The sequence below is a fragment of the Apiospora aurea genome (genome assembly GCF_038362705.1).
Source record: "Apiospora aurea strain CBS 24483 chromosome Unknown utg000001l_segment0_segment0, whole genome shotgun sequence".
Lineage (NCBI taxonomy): Eukaryota > Fungi > Ascomycota > Sordariomycetes > Amphisphaeriales > Apiosporaceae > Apiospora > Apiospora aurea.
In genome coordinates, this window is record NW_027117388.1 from 5798118 (window position 1) to 5822997 (window position 24880).

General features: G+C 53.5%; 11 protein-coding genes across 11 annotated transcripts; 4 read left to right on the top strand and 7 right to left on the bottom strand.

Moving 5' to 3' along the window:
* Positions 1-42: 42 nt before the first annotated feature.
* Positions 43-671, bottom strand: PG986_001747 (uncharacterized protein; the record flags this gene model as incomplete). The annotated part of the gene is made up of 2 exons (XM_066837969.1): positions 43-513; positions 579-671. The coding sequence occupies 2 exons, from the start codon at positions 669-671 to the stop codon at positions 43-45; spliced, it is 564 nt and encodes a 187-aa protein (XP_066706862.1).
* Positions 672-1096: 425 nt separating this feature from the next.
* Positions 1097-1543, bottom strand: PG986_001748 (uncharacterized protein; the record flags this gene model as incomplete). The annotated part of the gene is made up of 1 exon (XM_066837970.1): positions 1097-1543. The coding sequence occupies one exon, from the start codon at positions 1541-1543 to the stop codon at positions 1097-1099; it is 447 nt and encodes a 148-aa protein (XP_066706863.1).
* A 618-nt stretch (positions 1544-2161) lies between these two features.
* Positions 2162-2533, bottom strand: PG986_001749 (uncharacterized protein; the record flags this gene model as incomplete). The annotated part of the gene is made up of 2 exons (XM_066837971.1): positions 2162-2350; positions 2465-2533. 2 exons carry the CDS (start codon positions 2531-2533, stop codon positions 2162-2164), a joined length of 258 nt encoding a protein of 85 aa, XP_066706864.1.
* A 1512-nt stretch (positions 2534-4045) lies between these two features.
* On the bottom strand, positions 4046-6273 carry PG986_001750 (histone-lysine N-methyltransferase SET9; the record flags this gene model as incomplete). The annotated part of the gene is made up of 2 exons (XM_066837972.1): positions 4046-6106; positions 6175-6273. 2 exons carry the CDS (start codon positions 6271-6273, stop codon positions 4046-4048), a joined length of 2160 nt encoding a protein of 719 aa, XP_066706865.1.
* Positions 6274-7839: 1566 nt separating this feature from the next.
* On the top strand, positions 7840-8316 carry PG986_001751 (mitochondrial 54S ribosomal protein uL14m; the record flags this gene model as incomplete). The annotated part of the gene is made up of 2 exons (XM_066837973.1): positions 7840-7921; positions 8021-8316. 2 exons carry the CDS (start codon positions 7840-7842, stop codon positions 8314-8316), a joined length of 378 nt encoding a protein of 125 aa, XP_066706866.1.
* A 395-nt stretch (positions 8317-8711) lies between these two features.
* PG986_001752 (uncharacterized protein) lies at positions 8712-10074 on the bottom strand (the record flags this gene model as incomplete). Its single annotated transcript, XM_066837974.1, has 3 exons — positions 8712-8756; positions 8822-8911; positions 9817-10074. 3 exons carry the CDS (start codon positions 10072-10074, stop codon positions 8712-8714), a joined length of 393 nt encoding a protein of 130 aa, XP_066706867.1.
* Positions 10075-11009: 935 nt separating this feature from the next.
* Positions 11010-12391, top strand: PG986_001753 (Nicotinate phosphoribosyltransferase; the record flags this gene model as incomplete). The annotated part of the gene is given in 2 exon segments (XM_066837975.1): positions 11010-11745; positions 11763-12391. The coding sequence occupies 2 exon segments, from the start codon at positions 11010-11012 to the stop codon at positions 12389-12391; spliced, it is 1365 nt and encodes a 454-aa protein (XP_066706868.1).
* A 1006-nt stretch (positions 12392-13397) lies between these two features.
* Positions 13398-14192, top strand: PG986_001754 (peptidyl-prolyl cis trans isomerase; the record flags this gene model as incomplete). Its single annotated transcript, XM_066837976.1, has 2 exons — positions 13398-13428; positions 13660-14192. Coding segments are annotated over 2 exons (564 nt in total), but the record flags the coding sequence as incomplete, so codon positions are not given.
* A 938-nt stretch (positions 14193-15130) lies between these two features.
* PG986_001755 (uncharacterized protein) lies at positions 15131-16997 on the bottom strand (the record flags this gene model as incomplete). Its single annotated transcript, XM_066837977.1, has 2 exons — positions 15131-16497; positions 16559-16997. 2 exons carry the CDS (start codon positions 16995-16997, stop codon positions 15131-15133), a joined length of 1806 nt encoding a protein of 601 aa, XP_066706870.1.
* A 3024-nt stretch (positions 16998-20021) lies between these two features.
* Positions 20022-22036, top strand: PG986_001756 (uncharacterized protein; the record flags this gene model as incomplete). Its single annotated transcript, XM_066837978.1, has 5 exons — positions 20022-20251; positions 20305-20581; positions 20632-20897; positions 20946-21225; positions 21275-22036. Coding segments are annotated over 5 exons (1815 nt in total), but the record flags the coding sequence as incomplete, so codon positions are not given.
* Positions 22037-22508: 472 nt separating this feature from the next.
* PG986_001757 (uncharacterized protein) lies at positions 22509-24002 on the bottom strand (the record flags this gene model as incomplete). The annotated part of the gene is made up of 1 exon (XM_066837979.1): positions 22509-24002. One exon carries the CDS (start codon positions 24000-24002, stop codon positions 22509-22511), a length of 1494 nt encoding a protein of 497 aa, XP_066706872.1.
* Positions 24003-24880: the final 878 nt, after the last annotated feature.

The window sequence follows — 24880 nt, forward strand, 5'->3', positions numbered from 1 at the left end:
CAAGTATCTTGCTCAGACGGCTGGCTATTGGGATCGCTGTCTCTAATCACCGCGCCCTTCCGAGGCAAATCTGTATTGGGCATACATGCCGAGAGAGTCTCGAAACTCTTTATAGCCCGGATCGCCCGGCTTTGGAATCCGCACCTGCTGGCTCGCCGACCCTTCCGCCGGCCCCTTTCCCGCAGCCTCTTCCAATAGGGCTTTGACCAGGTCTTTTTGCTGCGCGAAGCCCTTTTCCATAATCGCACGCTTGTTCTTCTCCACGATGCCCCATTGCTGCTGCATGTTGTGGATGGTGTCGTCTTTCCGTTCTTCGTCGTACTCCATCTGCCTGTGCATCTGGTCGCGCTCGTCGAGCCACATTTCTCGGTAGACGATCTGGTGGTGGTTCAGCTCCTTGAGCTCGTCGTGGAGCCGGTTCAAGGTCCAGAGCGTGGCGGCCACGGCCACGCCCAGCCCGGCGAACATGGACCAGAAGAAGACTTGGCTGGTGTTGCCTCGTATCCCTGCGAGCTAGATCGCGGGCGTTATGTTAGACACCCCCACGAAGTACAAATCAGAACCGAAAGCCCACTCACCGTATTGTGCATTTCTGCAGCCCAACTCGTTGCCGCAGTGACAATATGCTTCGTCTCCTCCTCCAACTGCCGCGAGTCCGCAAAGAGAGCCATCGTGACTTGGGCCGTCTTCAGTCTGATGGAGTGAGTGCTCGGTACTTGAATTTTCTAGGAATTCGCGAAAAGCAAACCCGCTGTGGCGTTTAAGTTGACAAACGCTGTACACCGAATGGGAAATCACAAACAAGCCAAGAAGATCATGCATTCTGGCTTACCTGGGCCCATTGTCCTCGTCCGGCCGTGGACGGCCAACAAAGGGGGTTACCCAGCTTGCCGCATTCGGTCAACTGTAGCCTCCAGAACTCAGACATTTGCATTCTCTATCCATTCACCTATGATATTTTAGCTACATCATAATCTCATGAATCATATGCGATATCGCTGGCTGAAGAAAACAAGAAGAAAAAAAAAAAAGTCTTCAACAAAACCGTAATCCGACCATCCGCCCTTGAACGGTACCTTTCATGATATGATGGAAACTACCAAATAATAAGATACCCAGTTCTCGCATAATCATCAACTTCCGGCGAATTGCACATTGCTCCGTGCTTCTCGCTGTCGCTGTCGGAGGGATGCTTGGTAGGCAGATCCTCGTCTACGCCCGGCTCACGATCGTGAGAGGCAGCAGTAGCAGAGGATGACTTAGGATCGGGGCGAGCGCCCTCTTGTACCGTCTCCAATATGGTGTCAAGCTTATCGTCGATGTTTCTTAGCCGGTCCCAGATCTCCTGGTTCATGGCACTGCGCCATCCATTTTGTGTTTGTTGATGCAGTTTCTGTGCTGGCGTCTCTTCGACATAGCCGACAGTATCAGAATTCGTCTCTGGGGGACCATACAGACGCTTGACTTGGAACTCCTTCCATTGGACGTAAGTTATGACGAACAGCCCGGCAGCTACCCAGATTCTCACGGCGGCAAACACCATATAAGTAAGATTGGATTGTGCCTATATTCTATGAATTAGCAATGGCGGCCTTCGTCAAGTGGGAATCTGGGTGTCATCACGTACCGTTTCCCACCCTAACCATGCCAGACGAGCCATGGGATCTCCTCTCGCAAATGCCATGCTTGGTAAGAGTACTTTTACATAAATGTATATCCGTCTATTCTGGGAAGGGTCGAAGTAAGACTTGTATGGGACAATTTCTGGTAGGTAATAACACGAAGACTGAGAACCATTCGAAAGATATTTATAAAACATGTCGGACGTGGGATTTGACGATGTATAGCACACTAGAAGGCGTCAACTACGTACACAGCGCCACGATATTTCTAGGATCGTGGGGTTACATCGTGAGATCAGTGCAGGTCTAGAGAATAGAGTTCCACTCTCAGCCTCGCAATAATGAACACATGATTTTCCCTATCGTTTTGAAGGATTGCAGACATAATAGCGCTGTGTATTGTTTGTACTGCGCAATATCCAACGGCGGCGGACCTGGCTGAGCATCCAGAATGACCTTGTCCGCCGACCAGCCATAACCTAATTCCCGCCCATTAGTCCTGTCAGCATCCGTGATCACCCGCCCCTTTTAGATACATGTTATGCTCTAAGTTTGCCTGCCCGACCTCCTTTCGAAGCGTTTGACTTTTCCAAGTCGTCCCTCTCCAGCCGCGCCCTCTGCCTCTCGCGCGCCTCGTCCAGGACCTCGAGCATGATGAACCCAAACGCCACTACCACGACGAGCGTGAAAAGGAACATGCATTCGAAGCCATTCGAGAACCTGGCCCACTAATACGTGAATACATAAATGGATATATATTAGCCTCTGCAGCTCCCTGTGCTTCCTCCGAAATTGCCATATATGGAGGGGCTAGAGGGAGGTGGTCAGGGGCGATGCAATACCTGTCTGTAGACGGTTTTGACGTGGTCAGTCTTGGCCACCGTACTGAGGACCTCGATGTGTGCGCCCATCTTGATATCTGGTCGAAAGTTGGGGTGGGTGCATCGATAGGTGATGTGAAAATGTAGTGTAGTGGTGAAGATGGTGCTGCTGGGGTTCTGTAAAATTGGCATCCAACTTGCTGGACGGTTGAACATGCAAAATGCCGGTGCAGATTCGTAAATGTAAATGTCTTTGTCAATATTTGGAGAGAATCTGGTTGCAGCTATAACCTATTGTATTCGTATTTAAACAAAGCCAAGGTCTTGTCACTGAGAAGATCTTCCCGTCAATGTCTTGTTAGTACAATGGCAATGACCATTTAAGGTAGTATATGCATTCCTGTCCTTTTGTTAAGCTGTGATCAACTACTCGGAATAATCTGGGTATGGTTCTAACCAATAACTGCCTACTCGGGTAGGTGGTTACCAGTCGTCAAGTGGGAGAAGAAAGACATTGATTCTAATACCAAACGTCGAGTTTTCCCGGCCACTTGCTTCACCAATATCCATCACATGTACCGACATTCCTGATACCCCGACCACAAGGAACTAAGCTGACTGACGAGGTGAGACACTGGGAGAAGCGGGCAAATGTCATAATGGGCACACAGGGAAAGTGATGGTGGATATCGGGCCTAGATTGACAACAACTCCCGCGTTTACTACAGCGCAATGGAACCAGTTAGATACTGGTCTTGTCTGCGGTAAGAGAAAGAGTCCTGACGTTGAATTTTGATGACTCACTGGTTCGTGACGCTTTGCGGATAAACCTGCGACAAGGTGCCGTTGTCCAGAGTAATGTGGTTCCGAAAATGGTTCCGTCAAACAACAGCACGGCCGCGGCCCAGTTTCTTATACGATGATGTTTGGTGGTATTCCGACATTGGGTGTACTGATCGATCTTATCTCATCTCACCGTACACCAAAAGAGGAAGCAGGTTTTACGACATGCATGGAAGACCAGTGAAACATATCGAAACACCGACCGACAAGGCCTGAACGACTGCTCACATTGACCGGTATTACTGTCCGTTCTCCGTTGCTTCTGGAAGCCACTATATCTGTTGGCAGCAACACGGCGCGCCTCCTCATGCATGGCAGTGGGCTGGGACAAAGGAAGTAAAACACGAAACACCACAGCAGTCTCATGACGAGCCAACAAGCATGTAGTACGAATGAAATGGCCTCGTATATAACAATTATAGCCAGCGCGTAGCCTATGTCTCGAACGCACCGGCCAAGTGACGCCGTCTCGTGAACAGCTTGCGCTACGTATGCAAAACTACCTAATATACAGAACGATGCCTGTCGCCAACGCCGGGTATGCTTGAACGCTTTGCTGTGCTCTCTACCGCAAGTGAAAATGAAACAAGGCCTTGTTCACCAACGCCTCTCTCCGTCAAGGTGGCTCCCGACCTTCTAGTGGAACAGCGAAACTCAATAGGCGAAATGTAAGTTTGCCACTCTCGCGGTCCGCCCATAGGCACCTCCTTCCGATCCTTTTTGGACACCGTCGTCGAAAGGCTAGAGCGGTTCGAGAATTCATGCGTCGATGGCCTTGCTCGATAGATGGCGCCTTCGTCCACTCCGTCTCACCTCCCCATCGTCCCTTCCCGTCATACTCGGAGTCGCTGGGCTTCGACCCTTCTTCGCGACTGTCTGCTCAGCTACCTCGCTTTGTCGCTTGGCACTGGCGATGTATTTCCGACCACGAATCTTGGCCTCTTCTTCGGCATGGAGAAACCGGTGAATCTCCCGGTGGTCCAGGATTCTCTCTTCTTTATCATGCTTTCCTTCTTTCACCGTCTTGGGCCACTGGTAGCCGTATAGCCTGGAATGCCGCTCGCAACGAGGACAAGAGCTGCGCGTGTAGTAGGCATCTTGCTGAACGAAGGCGGAACTGCATAAAGTACAGATGATCCACGCAGAGTTGCCGGTCAGCAGCAGTGGAGTTAGTGTGTAATCTCCAGGTGTCCGGTGCGTCTGCGACTCGGCTGTCGACTTCTTTTGCTCTGCGGTTGACATTACATCGGGCTGACGAGGGTCCTCGACCTTGACCTCTTGAGTTTGAGATGAGGGTAAGGATTCTGGTGAATCAGGGGCTGACTTGGGCTTTGTCGCACTGCCGCGGGGCCGACCGCGTCCCCTCTTGGCAGGCGACTCCTGAATCGTGTTGATTGCCGATGGCGGCGTCGATGGAAGCTGCTCGGCTGGCTTCGAAGCCGGAGTCAGCGGGGGAGGGATGACTATCATGTCGACAGTCTCACCGTCATCAGGGTTGGAAGATGACACTGGGACAGAGTTGGCTACAATGCCCGAAGCAGGAGCTGCGTAAACAGTCTCTTGAGCCACATCTGCCTCGGTCGGTCCTGCGGACTCTATAGATGCTGCTACATTCGAGAACGTCGGCATGTCCGATTCCTCCGATTTAAGAGAAGGCATGGCTGCCTTGATTGGGGTCAGGTTGGGCGACTGCAACGTCGACTTGGCTTCCTTCAAATCATCAGGAATTGTCAGATCCGTTTCTGTACTGCCCGAATCGGAAGTCGCACCCGTCACATAATCCGACACAGTAGAACTCGCCACGCTGCTTCTTCTAGAAAGGCTTGCGGGGATCGGAACCTGTTCGAATTCCATGGTTTTCGCCTTTTTGGCCGGTGTCACGGGAGGTGTTTTGAGCGATTCGTACTCGCGCTTGCGCTTCTGGCGCAACAACGTCTCGGGTGCGGGTGAGTCGGTCATAGATGCGCCGGAATTCGTTCTGAGTAGACTTCGAGAGCCGGACTTGCGCACCTTTGGGCGAATGTCTGGTGTGACGGATGGCGTCCTCGACGAACGAGCTGAACTTCCATCTCTTCTTCTCCGGCGTAAGGTATAGCCCTCGGCTTCGGCCTCCTCTTCCACGCTCTTTTGAAGGGTGACCGCGCCCTCTGGTTGTGCCCACCCGTTGACCAGTCTGGTCTCGCAAGTCTGGCAGAGACATTCACAGTTGTCCTCGCCGAAGTAGTTGTCTCCGTACGTGACCGTGATCTCATCGCCCACGTCTATGTTCCTCTTCGCATAAATCTCGATACTCGACTGGCTAATGATTTTGAGTTCGGCATTGGCGTCGCAATCATGATTGGCAAATCGCGCAGGTCCCATAAACAAGCTGGCGCATTTGTTTCGCGAGCTCACAACAATGCTGAAATCCTTCTTGCGCCTCGAGATATCCTCTTCCTCTTCGGCCGACATCAGGACTTGTATGCCAGAAAGGTACTTGACCGGCTGCCCCTTCTTGATGAAGCGTCGAGCAGTCACGGCTGCCTCGTGCGTGCTGATGGTGTAGCGATTTGTCGTGTTAACCTCGAAGGGACTGTCTGGAAGGTAGATCTGCATGTAGCGACGTAGGTGCTTTTGGAATGCGTCCTTCTCCTTCTCTGTCTTGAGACCATTGTGAAATTTGCGCAGGCCGGCTGTCGCAAGAAATTTGGCCACGGCAACGTCTGGCTCGGGTTTGACGATTAGGTGATCTTGGATGATCTTGGCGATTTCCTCCTCCTTGATTCCTCTCGAGGGGTGGTATGAGGCTTTATTCTTGGGAATCGTGGTCCAGTAGTAGACCTATGCGAAAATCAGCACACTTTGCGCCAACATATTGTAAAATGCAACCATACAGAATTTATACTTACATGATCAACGAGGGCATCAGTCAGGATGTCGTCGTACTCCTGCACTTGCTTTAAAGTGATCGGCTGCCTCTTTGCAGCGGCGGCAGCAGATGGTGCCATGTTCGCAACGGCCAAAATTGGAGCCAGAACTTGGAGGAGATTACAAACTTTGAGAGAAGTTGGTCCCAAGAAACGGCGTGGCCCAAAGGTTGGCTGTTGGTCAAGATTGAGCAGGGCCCTGGGTGCACCCCTCAAATGAGTGTCGAGAAGAGACGACCCGGGCTGAGGTGATGATGGTGCGACGGTGTTCTTTTGCACCCCTCCAAAATATATGTTGGCGAGAGGCGCAATTGGGGCTGGCGGTTTGGGAGATATATTCAGTTGGAGTCTGACAGGCTGGTCATTGGGTCAAATGAGGTGTCGTCATATGGGAAGAACCAAGAGAGTGTGATTGCAACTGATTCATGCAACAGAATACGTTTTTGGCTGACAGGCAAAACGAGAGGGTATGCGGCGCAAGAGAACCAACAACCAAAGATGTGTGGGCTGAGTACAGAAGCCTCAGGAGCGAAGGAGTGAGAGGTGTGGGAAAAGGAAGAAGAGAAGGGCTCCAAAGAGATCACCCCAAGTGGTGAAGAAGCTGCAGCTATTGTCTTCTCATGAGATTGTTCGGAGGGCTCACAGGAAAGGCTGTGTGTAGCGTCCAAAAAAGGGATTGACAAGTCAAGAGGGCCGGCGGGAGTCTATTGTTGCTGCAAGTCGATTGGCGGAGTTGAGTAGTGTGACAGGATATAGATAGGATAGGCAGTTGACAGGAGAGAACAAGCAGGAGACGGGATGATCGACGGGCTATTCGCCGATCCTCTTGAATAGCTGAATTGTTCGAATTATTCCGGAGGCGCCAGTTCGGTGCAAAGCTTCTTCAGCAGCAGAATGATTGTTCAGAAAGTTCCAAGATGAAGCCACCATAGAGATTGGGCCATTACATTGAAACGACAATACCTCCCTCTCCCCCATTCATGACGATGCACCCACTTAATGCGGGTGGCAGGTCAACCCGCCTCGGCCAGCAGGTGGCCCCTATCGGGCTGGACGCCTGCCCATGTCAACGTCAACTATCGAAGGAAGAGAAGCGAAAAAAAGGACAGAAGCTGAGTGACAAGGGTGAGAGACTGGAGCTAGGCCTGACCCCGGCCCCGGTCTAATACGGGGATTTGATTGATTAATCGATTGCTTGCTTGCTTGCTTGCTCTTGTGGGCTAATCCTAAAAAAAGAAGAAAAAAAGAAAAAGAAAAAAAAGAGGAAGAAGACGGCCTCGCCTGTCCTGGTCGCTGGCCGAGACTTATCGATTTGATACCTGCGGCATGTACCTTGGATCCCTGCCCGTGCTGTCTTAAGCTCTCGACCTGAAGACGCCGATCCCGAGGCTGCGGCCAATCAATCCCCGTCCCGTTTCCAATTGCCTTTGCCTGTGCCCAAATTTTTGACGACAGCCAGCCTTGTCGAGCAACCCGAAAACGCAATATCAGATCGAGATAGCTTCTCCCCCCAGCTGTGCCCTGTCGCAAGGAACACTCCAAGGCAGACAAGATGATTCAATTAAAGGTATGCACGGCTAGTGCCCGTCTGTCAGTCCAATAACGCCCGTACTATGTACTAATGTCCTGGTGCTGCCGTCATAGACGATGCTGAACTGCATCGACAACTCTGGGGCCGCCATCGTCGAATGCGCCCTGGTCGTCGGCCGGAAGAGACATGCCTCCATCGGTAAGCCGGTACCCGCCAGAATCGCAGTCTTCCCTTGTTTTCCTTCCCTCTCCACCAGAAGCGATGCGCTAACACTGCCTTGCTCCTCTCCCCTCGAAGGTGACCGTATAGTAGCCATCGTACAGAAGCAGCGCGGCGCCTCCGATGCCGGTATGGGTTCGGCCTCGGCGGCGAACAAGGTGAAGCGAGGAGACATTCGGCACGCTATCGTCGTCCGCACGCGCAAGCAGGTGCAGCGCCCCGACGGCAGCGTCGTCAAGTTCGACGACAACGCCTGCGTCCTCATCAGCAAGGCCGGAGACCCCATCGGTACGCGTGTCAACGGTGTCGTCGGTGCTGAACTACGGAGGAAGAAGTGGAGCAAGATTCTCAGTATGGCGCCCGCGCATGCGTAAACGAGAAGGGGCTGAACGAGGGGGGCAACGGTGATGCACTGTATAGACGGTGGCAGGGAGAGCGAACCAACTGCATCACGTATCAGGCGTTCCACATCCACTTTGGTGTACAATACTTCTCATGAACATTTGCTGGCGTTCGATGGGCCCTGATGAACCATTATAAGCATGAAATAAAGAGCAAAAAAAAAAAAAAAACATTATCAATCACGACCATGCTGGGGTAGCACTGGGTTGGTCTTGTACGGGTAAAGGACTGCAATTGGCAACTCTATATGGACGGTCTTAATAGACCTGACTGAAACGCCCCTAACGCCTGTCCATGCAACAATGATCGAGAACATCTCCTTTCCGAAATTCCAACTACACCAAGCCTGGTGCTACTCTTGTGTGCTCTACTGGAAAATGTTACCGCATTCGCAGCACACGTAGAACAGTTTCTGGGAGCGAGGGTTAGCATAACAAGCCCCGGCTCATACACCATGTATAGACTCGAAGAACTCACCATGCCTGTTTCCACACTGCGTTGCTGAGACTGGAAGAAAACGGCTTCGTCGTGGCTGCAGGATGGGCAGGTCTTGTTTGACCGCGGAAGCTAGACGAAACGCCAGAAGTCAGCAACAACTCCAGCATAAAGCGAAACATTCAGGAATGCATGCTCCCCAGCTGGGTTGCCCTGGTGTAGTCCCATGCGACATAATCAACTCGACTCGATTTGACAACCCGATTTCTGCAAACGAGGACTTCCTCCAAACCACCGAACCGTATTGTGATGTGTTCGTAGACCTTGCGGGTAGCCCATCGGACTGCAGGTAATTTACAGCACCCATCGTCAGGCTTGAATTTGTAATGAATTCTTGGTGGTCCAATACCATTTGAGGTTGAGCGTGGAGATAGGGCAATGAGGAAATATCCCATCGATAGCGGGAATATTTTCGCACCACTCGAAACAGTTTGAGTGCCAAATGACCATCAGACGCAGGTGAAGTCGAGATGCCCAGAGACAGCATGCTATGAAAACATCATGTCTTGGTCACCATTCTCATCAGACTCCACCCCGAGAGCTTCCGGGGGATCAGCGTCATCGTCCCCCAGGGAACTCATAGGAAGGTAATGGCTGATGCTGTCCGAATCATCATTTGTATGACGAGGCATGTTGCAGGATGCAAAGTTGACTTCCCAGGCCCCCTGCTCATTGGGTGAAAGGTGGTTGTACGCATTGGCCACTTGAATGAACTGCATGGCCCTCCTTGTTGCGAATTCCGGATCCGATTGAACGAGGGCGTTGTACTGATCCGCGGAAGCAGGCCGGTCGCATCTTCTGCACTGGAGCAGCACGAAGCCGCAGCGCATGCAGAGGGCAGGATCGCCCTCTGCAGCGTCCGAGGAGGGATCGAGCGGCTCCGTGTCGGAACCATGGGACTCACCGACAAAACCAAGCTGGGGAGCGGCAACAGAAGGGGCGGAAGCAGACTCGGGTAAGGAAAGATCAATACGAACCGTAGGGTCCGAGCCGACGTCCTGGGTGACACCAGCAGTCTCGCCAACGGCGTTGTTCATGACGTTGCGGAAGACGCAGGTTGAGTTAGCCTCCTCGGTGTACTGGCAGGTACGGCAGGTGAACTGCAGCTTGTGGGAGTCCTCATCCTCCTTGGGGTACAGCATGTTGGAGCATTCCGAGCAAAACCTGAAGGTGACTTGCTCGAAGGGCGCCTTCTTCTGCTCAGGCTGTCCTGAGGTTGACTGGGGACTGGACATGTTGGCGGTAGTGAGGCAAAGTGGTTATTGAGATCCTTCTTTTTGAGGCGCGTCTTGCCTTGAAATCAAGAAGGTGTCCCAGGGAGGCGTGCGATTCCAGAAGCCTTAGACGATGCCGGGATGCAACGATGGATGGTGAGGGGTTGTCTGCGTACCTGGCCTGGTGAATGATGACTGTGGTGATATTTTGGTTGACGAAGGCCTAGGTTGGGCGAAATGTCCATTTGATGAATGGAGGAGACCCTGCGTCGCCACTTTTTGTTTGAAGCGGTCGACCATGCAGCGAAAGGGAGAGACGGAAGTCGGAGATACGCATGCAACCAATCAGAACAAAGCCCTAGCAGCATTACGGTTTCAGCCAACGTCTCCCACGGTACGCGCAGTTTGGGTTGAAAAAGGCGTTGGAACTGCCGGGTTGCTAGGTTACTACAGTACGTGTCAAGAAAGATTAGCCCCCCCTCCACTGTTTCCCGAAAGGCAAAAGAATACTATGTCTCTTATCGTATATTCTATACCAGTTTCATTAAAAGTTAACCTTTGTAGGCATAGATTTTCTCACTATATTTTGACTTTTTTGGTAAACAGTGGAGGGGGGCTAATCTTTCTTGAGTACTGTAGATAATCGAGCATTCAATTCAGTATAAATATCTACCAATCTGATGGTAATATTTCACCCATTCTAGCCACCTCTGGTAGCTACAAACGGCAGGCCCAGGTATGTACATGTAGCTACCTGAGCTCTACCTAAAGGACTACTCCCATCTCCCGAATTGCCGCATTAGGTAGCTGACACATACTTACTCACTGACGCATTAGGTACTTGACGCATATATTAACGCAACATCGCTATTGGTCTTCTGCTTACTTCAGGACCGAAGCATCATAGCTATCCGTGGCAGTCTATCTACCCATACATACATACGGACACACTCAACATGTTGGACTTCAACTCGTCGACGCCCTTCCCCGAGGGTGTCATATCCTTCCTCGACACAGATCTCTACAAGTTGACGATGCAATGCGCCGTCCTCAAGTACCATCCCGACGTCCCCGTCACTTACGCCTTCACCAACCGCACTCCCGAAAAGAAGCTATCGCGCAAAGCCTTCGAGTGGCTCACCACTCAGATCAGCAAGCTTGGCAACATCTCCCTCTCGGACGACGAGTTACGCTACCTGCAAACACACTGCAAATACTTGAACGCACAGTACCTCGACTTCCTCCAAGAGTTTCGCCTCTCTCCCCGCGAACAAATCGTCACGACCTTCCAGCCCATAGGTGACGATACCGGAAGCCCAGACGACATCGGCGACTTCCAGATCCACGTTCGCGGCAAGTGGGTCGACACCATCCTCTACGAAATCCCCCTCCTCGCTCTCACCTCGGAAGCCTACTTTCGTTTTATGGACACGGATTGGAGCTACGATGGCCAAGAGGAGCAGGCATATAACAAGGGAATCGAGTTGCTTGAAGCAGGCTGCATCACCTCCGAGTTCGGCACTCGCAGACGCAGAGATTACCACACCCAAGCCCTCGTCTTCCGCGGCCTCAAAAGGGCCGACCAGGAGGGCGAGAAACGCGGGTTGCCCGGCCAGATCTCTGGCACAAGCAATGTCCACCTGGCCATGCGCTTCAACATCCCCCCCCTATCGGAACTGTGGCCCATGAGTGGTTCATGGGCACGGCAGCTATCGAGAACAACTACCAAGAAGCCACGGAGAAGGCGTTGCAACGCTGGGTAGGATGTTTTGGTGCAGGTGTGCTCGCAATCGCATTGACCGATACCTTTGGCACGCCCGCCTTCTTGGAGGCATTCAGCAAGCCTGTCAAATACCTCCCGGACACCCCAGGTGCCCCGGCAGCTGAGGATGGCGCCGCATCGCCCCGGACTTACGCCGAGGTCTTTACAGGCGTTCGCCAAGACTCTGGCGACCCGGCCGAGTTCGTTAAGCTGATGCGCAAGTTCTACGATTCGCAGGGAATCAAGTCTAAGACCATCGTCTTCTCCGACTCGTTGAACATCGAGAAGTGCATCGAGTACAAGAAGGTGTCGGAGGAGGCAGGTTTCGAACCGACCTTTGGTGTGGGGACATTCCTTACCAACGACTTCGTCAACCTAAAGACGGGCAAGAAGTCGTCCCCGATGAACATTGTCATCAAACTGAGTTCTGCGGACGGCAACCCTGCCATCAAGATCAGTGACAACGCTGGCAAGAATACAGGGGACCAGGAGAAGGTGAACGAGGTCAAGAAACAGCTGGGCTACCAGGAAAAGGAGTGGGAGGAAGGCGATGAGACGGCACGATGGGGTAAATGAGGAGCGACCGGGGGGTCACTGCGTCGATGATGGTGATGATGATGATGATGATGATATATGGACAAAACGGGGGGTTTGGCTGGACCCAAAACAATATTAACTGCTTTTAGAGACGGGTTGGCAGCGTTCTGATTTCGGTTGAGAAAAACACGGGATACCCATGCCATTTCAGCTTTCTTGTTCACAATAACAGGCAGACAGGACTCTACCCCAAAAGTGTGTTGGGGCATACTACTACGGAGTAGACAGGGAGTGTAGGCACGCAGTGGAGCTGCCGCGGTACAGTACTCAGTACTGGCATACAACATTAGCGATGATGCTGGTGGCGTTGCATTCGTGTAGGTAGCCAATGTCAGATGCCATGAATGATTTGCAGCTTCGTGATGTTAGTGTGCATCATGTGTGTATGCATGTAGCTGCGTCTAGGCAGTGCAATCCGCCATGACCGACCGTTGGCATCCTACCTGGTAGTACCCGAATCTTCTTCTCTCGGCCCCCGCGTTTTGAGCCCCCCGCCCTCGAGCCGCGTGACAGGCTCCATTTTTGGTGCTCGGAGCAACGCGCCAAGTTGGCAAACCCGGCACTGCAACTTGCAACGCAAGGCTGCTCTACCTCATAGGACAGACAGGCCTCCATTGAAATTGCCCCTCATTGCGTGAATCCTGGATTGTCGTAGTACCTGGTACCTGTCGCATGCTCTAGGATCTAGCGCAGGAAACTGGCGACCTTGCCTTGCCTTGCCTTGCCTTGCCTTGCCTTGACAACGGAGAACGAAACAGTTCTCGGCTCTGCTACCTACTTCTTACTAAAGTAGTAATACAGACATTCAGCTACCTTACTACCATTGCCTACGATCAAATAATAAGCAGCCGCCTTCCATTCCCCATCCGTACCACCACCAATCTACTCGTTCACGCCCTGTGTTCAACTCTTCTGCCAGCAGCTCTCCCGACTTCTGCCATTGTCTCAACCACTTTCTTCACTACGAATTACATACCTTACTTAGCCACTTAAACGTTACGAAACCCGACATCATGGTAAGTTCAGACGACACCTACGAGAAGGGTTCTTGGTACCTATGACGCCGTGCTTCGAGCATAGCCGATCCCATCCCAAACCCAAGCTTGACCTTCCCCGAGCTATTCATGTGCCAACCCCAGATACCCAACAAACACCCGCCTGTTGCACCGCTGCACTGCACTCCTGATACATCTACCCCCTCTACCTACAGGCTTTGGCAAATGGCTGATCCATTGACCTCGGCGCAGGACGGGAGCGGTCTGCCCTCCGGCTGGGAAGTGCGCCACAGCAACTCCAAGAACCTCCCCTACTACTTCAACGCCGCCGAGAAGATCTCGCGGTGGGAGCCCCGGCCGGCACCGACACGGAGAAGCTGAAGCGCTACATGGCCCTGCACCACTCGACCAGCGCCTCGCAGCCTGGCGCCCAGAAGCCCGCCGACAAGATCCGCGCCGCCCACCTGCTCGTCAAGCACCGCGACAGCCGCCGCCCCGCCTCGTGGCGCGAGAGCGAAATCACCCGCACCAAGGACGAGGCCCGCTCCATCATTCAGGGCCACGAGGCTCGCATTAAGCGCGGCGAGATCTCCCTCGGCGAACTGGCCATGAGCGAGAGCGACTGCAGCAGCGCCCGAAAGCGCGGCGATTTGGGATACTTTGGCAAGGGCGACATGCAGAAGCCCTTCGAGGAGGCCGCGTTTGCGCTGCAGCCCGGCCAGATGAGCGAGGTCATCGAGACGGATAGCGGTCTACATCTGATTGAGAGGTACGTTGCTTTTTAGTCTTGTCTGGCAATCCTGGGCTGTATACAGTGGTAAACCCATGAATGTGGGAACGAATAGGCGTCTTCACCGGGCTCTTCCCGTGCCACATAAGCTCAATTCGGGAGATCTGCGATGCGCAATGGCACGGGAAGGGAAGGCGACGTCCGCCGGTGCCATAAAATTACATGGTCGCCTGTGTTGGGTCCCCTGACCGGGTGCTGGGGACACTGACCGCTTCATGTGTTTCGGGTGGATGTCATTCGGTACCATGACCACTTGTGCTAACACTTTCGCTCCAGACTGGAATAAGGAAGACTCCGATATAGCATGGTAGAAGACGAAGCTTTCCCATTGGGCTCTGTTTGGTCTCGAGACACGGCAGAGAAAATGATATGCCCTATCTGGATGGGCTTGGTTCTTCGTCTGAGTATTACTGTTACACAGCATGTCCTTACATAAGCCCAAAAGACACAAAACAGGGCTTCTATTTTTGCTATCCGACAGATCTCAAGAGGAAATGTCCAGAGAAGGAGGTACTTCACAATAATAAAAAATCTGAACCACATGATGCTTTATGTCGAGAACATCCTATTTGAGATGGATGGTGGAAAAGTCCATCTCTGCGAGTCCGTCTTGTTCAATCTGCGTGCAGTTTAATGTTCCTTGTAATTGATGGATCAGGTCAATTTTATAACCTACGTCCAGTCGGGTTTCTATAAACCCATCGTCTTGTAATCATTTTGTAGAATCATAAGAACATAGTCTACCCATCTATATTTATCTGTCAAAGTTCAAGTTCCAGCCTCCGTGGTATCATAGCCTAATTGGTAGTCCAGTAATAAACGCTCCAATACGCCGTTAACCCTGAACAAAATATAGCCCCCTTCCCCCTAAACGTTGAAACATGTCTACGTACTAAATTGTGAAGGAGAGCAAATAAAACAAGCACCCAGATATCATCGCGCCACAATGACTTGCAATGTATGCGCAATGGTTGGTATCGATGTCAACCCCACAGTGATACAGCCAAACATGGTCATGGACAGGGCCGAATAGGCCGTCGCCCTCGAGTCCCGCTCAAGCAGGTGTGACGTCCCCATGGCGGCAGCGTTGATACCGACCGTGACGCCGGCGGCGACGATCTTGGATTCTGCGCGGAGCTGCTCAGTGGCATGGCCGCCGGAGCCGCCCCCTTGCTTCTCGTCTTCGGCATCACTGTCGCTGGTCGTCGCGGCATTGTTGTTACTGTTGTTGCTCCTGCTGTTCGTCTCGGCCATTACCACTCCACCCCCTCGCAGAGCATACTGGATGCCGCTCGCCACGGAGGACGGTGGCGCCTGGTCGGGGATGGCGAGCCAGGCGAAGACGAGGTCGCCCGCCATCTGGTAGAGCATCCCGCTGAAGATGACGAGGGCGCTCATGAGGGTGGTGCTGCCGCCGAGGTGGAGGACGGCGGGGGCGCCGAGGGCGATGGTGACGTTGCGGGCGGCGAAGGCGAGGGCCTCGGCGGCGGCCAGGCCCAAGGCGTGGGCGAGCGCGACGTTGAGGAACACGGCGACGGCCGCGGCGACGAGGGACGTCGACAGCACCGTCGCGAGGCCGCGCCAGAGCTCCGCGCGGTACTCGAACATCTTGAGGCCCAGCGAGACGATGCCGGCGTCGAGCAGCGCCGTGGCGAGGTCGCCGGCGCCGAGGTGCAGGCGCGGGTCGCGGTCCTGGGCGATATGGGCCACGATCTGCGCCCAGTCGTCGTGGCGCTTGAAGGTGCCCAGGACCGCCTCGATGCTCTGGTGCGTCACCGCCGTCTTGGTCCAGAAGTAGGCCGTCCCCAGCGCCGCGGTCACGAGCACGGGGTTGCAGATGACGACGAGGGTCGTCTGGAGACGGGGTCGGAACGAGAGGGCTTTGAAAGTCCTGAGCGACCGCTGGAAGAGGACGGTCCCGATCCATAGGAATATGAAACAGAATACCTCGAAGGGCATCTCGTATCCCGTAGCACAGTATATCGGCACGCCTACAGTAAGCAGGAGGAAGAGGGCGATCCACAGAGGTGGTGTGCGTACGAAGAATTCCGTGCTCCCCGGGGGTGAACAGCACGTCTCGAGGGACGAGAACGAATCGCTATTAAACATCCCAATTGTGAGCTGAAACATCTGAGACACCCGTTTCGCAGATAGCGCTTTGGTCGACAGCACCAATGTGTGTTCGGTCTGGCTCTCAGCATCTCCCACTCTATTCCCTAGGCCTCTCATACTAGATTCGAGCCTGAAGGTACTTGTCGCAAAGATGTAGCATCCAATATAGCTGGTCAATGTTGTAATAACTTTATCATAGAGTCAGTCACATTGAACCAGAGTATGGAGGTTAATATTAGGGCGTCATACTGAGGGCTCCTGCAATTCGTGGCACATCAACAGCGCTACTGAGATGACCCTTGCTCAACATCACGAATGCGGGCACGAAGCCGAATGCCATATGGCGGCCTAGGAAATCAGTCTTCAAGCGAGCGGTGGTTAGTGACTGGTCCACCAAATACTGAACGGGCAAGAAGATGGCCCGACTTACCGGCCCTTTCATGTATTGGAAATAGAAGTTGCTAACACCCCTAGAGGCTAAGCTGGCAGCAAGCATTGTCATTGTAACCGTCAGCATCACCAGAACAGATGCTGGCAATATGATCTCATGAGACACAAGGGCTGTTTGAATGGGCACCACCAGAAGCTGAGTCAGGGGCACGAGTAAGACTCCGATGGCTGCATTCCTATATCTCCCCGCGGTCTCAGGCGACTTAACGGCCAGGCATATCTGGGAGATCCAAGTCATTTTGTTATGTGAAGTTGCAAAGGACGTTGCACAGGGGGTGTTATAGATGGATCTTCAGAGACTTGCAGAAGATGATGGCTGCAACAGGGTAGGAGAATAGTTGACAATGTCTTGAATCCATTCTCATCTTGAGACAAGGTTTCGGGAAGTGGCCAAGATATAGATAGATCCAGCCGTTTGCGAAAGCAATCATGAGCTGCTCAAAGGGGGTGCAAGTCATGACGGACAGTTCGCCACTGCAGAGATCACCCAGGTTGCAAATTCCTCCCGGGCATACGAGCACACAGTCAACCCTCGCGGGAGCGAGTCATATCCTCTGGGAAGAATCCGAGAAGTTGGCACTTCGAGGTACAGAATCGAACTGCTGGGGGCGACGAAAGTAGATGTCCAGCCGGTGTCCCACGCCGTGGTGCCATGCAAGTTGGCAGCTAGATGTGGCCTAGCAGCTTGTGTGGAACAGGCACGATAACGACCACAGGTATACAAACAGGGACCCTGCACAACACACAGCATCATAGCTCAATATAGCCTTGCTACAGCCAGCCACGAGGTTCCGGCACATCACGGATACTGTCCGATCTAACATGGATTCAGCCGGGAAGCCAGTGGGGGAGCGGGTCGGCACATAGGAACCCAACTGCATAGCCGAGTAGATCGACGGACGCTGTCATTAAAATACCAGCATATGAGAATGGAGACGCCTCCAAACGGGCTCTTAGTTGTGGCTGGAGAGCCAAAAGAACAAGATGTACCTCAGACCAAGCCGAGTATGTCCCTATTTGCCGGCAGGCTATGAAGAGTTATGCTTCCCTTCAACGCCGCCAGTACACAAGGAGTGGACCATGGTGTAATGGTCCCTGGACTTGTGGTTGTGATTGCGTATCCCGAGGTGTGTCATCCCAAGATACGTCAGGGCCTGTGAATATGAACCAGTGGGAAGAGTCCCTATCGGGTCATTGCTGCCAAAGATACGAGGTAACCACTCTGTTTTCTCCGTTCGTCTTCTGGACCCTTTTGAGCCACGCCAAGTAAGTTGATACAAAGCGGTAAAGTGGGCTCACCGGCAGAGTAAAGGTGACACAGGCCGATCGCCGTGGACCACTCAGAGCGTGGGGTGTGGTGTGCAAACGGAAAGGTGTGACAGACAGAAGCAGCGGCAATAAGAAAGTTGGCTAGCAGCCGACGACAACACGTCTCAAACACCTAGCATATGTCCACTACAAGACGGATCTCTTGGGTTGCCGAACGAAGCCGGGCCGCCAGTCTGGAGGCTCAGGCTTACGTAGGTGAAGGTCGGTAGGAAGGCCTAGCGAGGGAAGTGTTGCAAGCGACCCAGCGTGTAGTCCACGAAGAACTATTCACCGCCGCTAGCGAAGTCATTTGCGAGGCTAGGCAAATACTTGGCGATGGGTGAAGATGCCGGCTGAGGTATAGACGGGAAGGCCCTTGAGCAGCTGACAGGACATCCTTTCTCCAAGGAATGCATGCCGAGCGCAGGGCTATCGCCATTACAGCGTTTGCAAGAGACGACGGTGGTGAGGGAAGGGCGAGGAAACGCGCATGTCCAGATGCCCAATCAGTAGGCATGCAAAGCAAGTGCGCTTCCACGGATGCTTGCGGCTTCTCCAACAGGAGGAGCTTGAGCCGATTCAAGCTCGCCAGGGACGGTCCGGCGGTGACGTGCAGCGCCAGGCCCGTGCGTTCCGATACGATATCTTGCTAGGCACTCTACATGTATCGATGCATCTAATGCATCATATCTACATGTGTATGTATGCTGCTGGGGTAGGGCTAGGCAGGTGTGTTGTGCCGTAGATATAGTACTTTACACTGCATCAAATGGACTTGAGGTCGAATCACCGGTAGCCTGTAGGAGGTAGGTACTGGGAAGCCCCTTCATTGGTCCCATAGCCCATAGGCGAGATCTTTCCACTGCCGCACCCAATGGCGTCGGTTGTCCTAGCATGCCACAGGCCTTGTAACGACTAGGTAATGTTATGTTGGTAGGTACTGTAGCAGGTACTGTAGCAGGTACTGTAGCAGGTACATACGCGGTGGGCTAGCTCGACAACTCGACTACCGCCCTTCCGAATCCCCCAACCCAAAACCTCCTGCTGTGTGCACCCACCCACTTTGCTGCATCTGCAAGTCGATGTTCGCTCGCCTACGATTGCACCGCTCGACTCTTGTCTCAGCGCTACATGCACAAGATTATCTTGGTGCACGAAGCAATTGGCGCGTGTCATCCTTGTTGTACACCAGACTGCAGTGGCCGGCCGACCACTTCCATTCGATAGTTACCGTCACCAGTCAAGGCGTAACTCAATAACTTAGCCCAGCCAACAGCCCGGAAGCTTAACTCAAACCCACACCAACCACCCTGGATTACGCATCGGTACACGCTTTCGGATGCTTGGGAACATCTCAAGCCCGCGCGACGACTTTTGATTCGGCATTGGCGGTTACGCCGAGAGCAACGTGTCACCGTCCACGGAGCTAAGGACAGAATCGCGTTCGGATTGGGATTTTGGAGGCTTTCTAGAATCGAATTTGGCATTTTCCCATCTTGGAGAACTTCCCCATTTGGTCCTCTCATCGACCATCTTTGGATCACGTGTGTGGATCAATTCCCACCCGCCATCGTCCAGCGCGACGGCACCCAAACAATCAGTAAAACCCAAGGCACGCATCTCGACGTGCGTTACACCATCTACTTACACATCAAGACCTGCCGGTTCGACACGTGCAGATCCCGATCTAGTTTGACCGAAGTGCGAAGTCACCGGAAGAGGTACAAAGGGACCGGGATCGCGCTCCGGCCCAATCGCCCCTAGTACCTACAGCACATTAGATTTCCAGCGGTCAAGCCCTGCGTTGAAGGTATCCCCGTATCTCGGAATCTTTGGGCGACACAACAGTGCGAGCCATTCTGGGTAATCCGATACTCATAAAAGGCGCGTGCAAACCAGGAACGAAAGAGAGACACATAGAGAGGCCGTTCAAACTTTGTGAAACATGCCTCAGGATCCAGCTGAAAAGAAGTCGACGGCGGAAAGCCGTGCGGAAGATCGCGACAGGTCAACAGACGAGTTCAACCATCTATGCGAGCTGCTCGGCATTAATTCAGTTCAGGAAAGGGACCAAGCTAGGAACTTGGTCACGTCCGATCCTGACCTGGCCAAGCTGTGGTCCCAATATGGACTTGTCAACTACACGGCACCCTTGAAGGCTCTGACTCTCGATGAGCTGGACTTGTAAGTTATGCCTACAAGCCTCTGATGCTTTGTCACTGACCGAGATTGTACAGCGTTAAGAACTTGAAGAAGTCTGGCGAACTGGAGAAGCTTATGGCTGCGGCTGAGATGTCGACTTCGAATGTGACTTTTGATCAACTTCGCGATGCCATATCCGATATGGACCAGTTCACAGATGCGATTGAGAAGCAACTGGCTACTCACCAGGCTCACATCGCTCGTCAGATCGCTGCTTTGCGAGCCGGCGGCACTTGGATTGACCAACGTAGCGCAATGGAGGAGACGAAGAAACGTGCTCTACTAAAAGAGAAGTCCAGGCTCGAGGAAGAGGTATGGTACTGCCCCTTCGCCAGTCATCTCACCGCTGATGATTTGTCCAGACCAAAGAGAAAGAAGAGCAGATTAAGCGCCACGCTGATACTCTTGCGAGTCTCCTCCGCGCTGACCAGGAAAGCCACGTGTGCGATAGCAATTGCCGCCACCAACGGTACTCTGTTCCGGTGCAGCTCCAACCATACCCATGGACAGAATCGCCAACTCCCTACGACACCTTACTGAAGAAGCTCCAGGCCCTGGGCTGGGAGCTGGACCCTGGCTCCAAGGGCAATTCTGAAATAATGGAAGCTGCCCGCTACTATGCCAGCGAGTGAGTGCCTCCACTGACTGACTGAAACTACAACTAACGGCTGGTTAGGGAGGTTTACGTCCATGTTCGCAATTGTCGCGTATCGCTTAATACGGCTTTCCGCGAGGCTGCTCAAACTTATAACAGCTCAGCCCCCGTGGTACACGAATATAACCAGGCCGTTGAGGCTGAGATGATCGCCATTTTGGAAGAAATCCAATCCCTGTGGGAAGAGGTTGTTCCTGTAGCGCATATGGCAGCTGAGAAGCAGCTTCTTGGTCCCATATTGAGGAGATTCGACCTTAACGCAGAAAGAAGAAGTCTACAGCAAGACGTCATATGCGATTATGTAAGCAAGCTATCTCCTATCGATCACCAGCCCTACTAACGAGGGGTAGGTTTACGCTTGCTTGGATTTCATGAACGAGCGCCTTCAGATCTTGGCCAGACGTCTTGGAGTGGCTGTATATCACCATCAGAACCTCGTGATGACGTATAACTATGCGAGAAAATTCGTATTGAAGAGCTCGGTCGCCCAGAGAAGCACAGAGGCAAACACTTCAAAACCTCTCCGCAGCGACGGGGCTGAGCCGAAGTCCAATCCCCTCGAGGTTCTCACAAGAAAACTACAATCTTTAGGCCTGCCTCGTATACCCCTTAACAATCCTATCAAAGCCCCCGCGGCACAAGTTACCAAACTTAACGAGTTTGTCAACCAGCGGGCGGCCAAGGGTGATGAAACCCTCTTACGAGTCCACAAGATGTACGAGGAGACTGTCAGGCGCACACTGGATGACGTTTCCTTCGCGAGTCGGATGGCTCAAGATGCTATTGTGGCGGAAAGCCTGATCGATTGGCGCACACGCGGCGCCGCCCTTCAGGATGCCCAGACCGAAGAGTCCATCGCAGCGCTGCAGAAGGAGTCCGAGGAGATCGAATCGCTCCTCGCGAAGCTGGGACTGCCCGGAACTGGCAACATCGCAAAGATGCTCCGTCCTGCGCTGCTGCGGGCCCTCAAGCACCTCGAGAGCGGAGACGACTGTCGCTGCGATATCGCTTCCTCAAAGGCTTTCACGCCGTGCAACAAGTGCGTGCAGTCCTCCAACGCCGTCAAGTTGATTCAACAGTGGGGAGAGCTGCCCGAGTTCAAGTCCATGTGAGTGGTGGCCAACACTAACAACTCACAGCGACCTCGCATTCCATACTACAGCTCGCATGCATTATGGAATGAGGCTGCTGTATATATTTTGAGTCATTCGGTCGTCACTTTCTGCTTGATTCTAGACAGTTACGATACCCTTTTTCGCGGTAGATCATTTTTTGTTAACGAGGCGTCTGAAAACGCCCGTCTGCCGCTGGTGACTCTTGAGATGAATGTCTATTCATTTCAGGGCGATTATGGCTTTGGTTAAAAAACTGCGAGGTTTATTCTATTAAATCGTCAAGGCTGGGTGTTTCTGGAGGCCTACAGGGTCCCAGATAAGCACGTTTTATTATGAGAAAAGCCAATGAGTACAAAAAGACAATGGTTGGATGTCTGACTTTTCCCTTTTCGTCATGATGCGATTGATGCCGACGCCAATGCTAATGCTAAATACTTAAAGTAAACCCGGATAAGTAGCGAGCTTGTGCTCAGCGTATGTGTGATCGCAGGCTATTGTCGCCCGCGACCAACAAGCTCTCAGCACTTGTCGACATTCGTCGGGCGCGGTGGATTATAGCCAGAACGGGGGCGAAGCTACTTCTGTCAACACCCAGGTCCTCCATAAGATGGACAAACGTATCAGTAGTGGTGGCTGGGCTTTCACACGTTTGCTCTAAAGGACCCAATAGTGGTAGCATAAGATCTGGCTGTACTTCAGCATATTCTTGCCTTGGGGCACTTGCCAAGGCGCTTTGCACCAAGGAGCCAAATATCTGTAGCCAGCCCAAGATCACGTCTTCGGACATGGTGCCCTCTAGAAAGCGGCACTCAACAGTCTCCAGCTCCGTGCGATCGGCCTCATCCAAGGTCTCCTTGACGAGGGAGTGGAAATTGAAGCCAAGGCGGCGGTAGGGCCGTCCTTCCCCCGTCATCAACAGGCCCAGCTCAACATGCGACCTGCTCGCCAAGATCCGGCAAATCGCTCGCAGCTCCGATGTCCGCTGCTGCTGCTGTTGTTGTGGGCGGTGTTCGGCAACATTCAGGTGCTGTTTACGACACAGCTCGCTAGCAAGCCGGCTCCGTTCCCTCAGCGGGGAGCTCCACGTGTACTTGTGCACGAAGTTGGGCGACCGCGGGTCCTTGACGCCGCGCAGCACGGGCTCGGCGAGCCAGCACAGCACCGCTAGGCGCTGGAGCGAGGGCAGGCCCAGGCGGCGCCCGTCGCGGCGCCCCACGTGGACGTGCACCTCGCAGCTGTAGTTGGTCTCGACGCGGTGGCCGGCGTGCAGGGCGCGCAACACGGCCCGGATCGTCTCCGACGTGCCTGCGCGGTCCGTCCAGGACATCTTGGGCGAGTTGATCTCCACGGGCACCCAGAGCCAGTCGCCGTAGTGTGGGTGCGCCGCCGACGGCTCGGCCGAGTTGGACCGTTTCACCAGCCAGTGCGTGTCCCAGTACGCGCTGGGGGGCTGGCTCTGCGGCAGCTGTTGCATCTCGTGAGAGCTGATGGCGTCCTGTCCGTCACAGGCCCGAATCGTGGCTGCTACTGCGCGAAACGCGTGGCCTTGGAGACGCCGGCGGTCGGCATCCGTAACGGTGGCGGCGTTGCTGATCATATCGGCTGTTGCAACCGGCGGGTGTCGGCGGCAGTCATCGGTCTCGGTGACTCCATGGGGCCTGTACGGGACGAGAAATTTGAATTCCACCGCGACGGAGAGGTCTTCTGGGCGGTCTACCTGCCCCTCGGCTTGAATCGGTCTGACGATGGGGACGCATTCGTGGGGTGTTGCGGCGACCGTACTTGCATCAAACAGTCTCGTGAGATCTTCCAGAGATGCTAGAGACTCGGGTGCTCCCGTGGTTCTACTTTTCCCTCCACGGCTAATGCGAGCTTCATCGCACAGCGGTCTCCAAGGAAAGCACTCCTCATACGGAGTCCTGTCTCTGTCGAGGTTGGCGATATGAATGTTTGCTAGCTGCATCGTCGGGTAGTTGCGTGCGGATGGTCCCCTCAGGATGCAGAGGCAATGTCTCTCGAGCAGGTAGCCGGCTTATGTCGACGAGGTATTTGGCAGATGACCGGAAATTCTTGTCACACACATGTCAGATTGGCCTTTTGTCGTTTGGAGACAGCCAGCGAGACAATGTGTTGTCAGGCCCTGATGCTGACATGTCCATCCGAGGGCATCATTCTCGCTGATGTTATCATGTACAGACCAGATCCGCGTCTCCCTGGACTGGGTTTGCACCCGCTTTTTCCAGTCGATGATCTGATCTGATCGCTCGCAAGGGTTAGCAGGTAGACGGATGGAGGCTCTCGACCGCCAATCACAGAGGAGCGGAAGATGGGTATCTGCTAGCTGCTCCTATGCCTCATTCGCGGGCCTCATCTGATCATGCTATGCTAGCCGGGACCCGTAGCAGGCAAGTCGTGTAACGGCATGTAGGCGGTAGAGGGCTAATAAAAGGTTAGGAGGGTTTGCTTTGCTTTGCTTTGCTTTGCTTCCATGCGCGAGTCCCCTTGCGTGGTGCGTTGGGCCCCCCCATCTTTTTCTTCCAGGCTCTGCCATGGCCGGAGATTAATGATGCAGCCTACCCAAGGCCGGCAGCATGTGATCATTTAGCGGACTAGTACGCGAGAGCTGTAGCTTCCTGCAACGATTTCCCCATCCGGAGGTCAAGTCCAGGTCTGTCAGCAAATATGCAGCTGTTACAGATTTCGGTAAGACTGTCGCTGCTTTGACGGATCGAGGTCGCAGTTGGTTGGGGCGCCTCGAGGCGCTTCCCCGATTTTTTAGGTCAGCCACATCCCACATCCCACGACCAGGCTGCGAGGTTCCAACCCCTTGCGTGCGTGCCA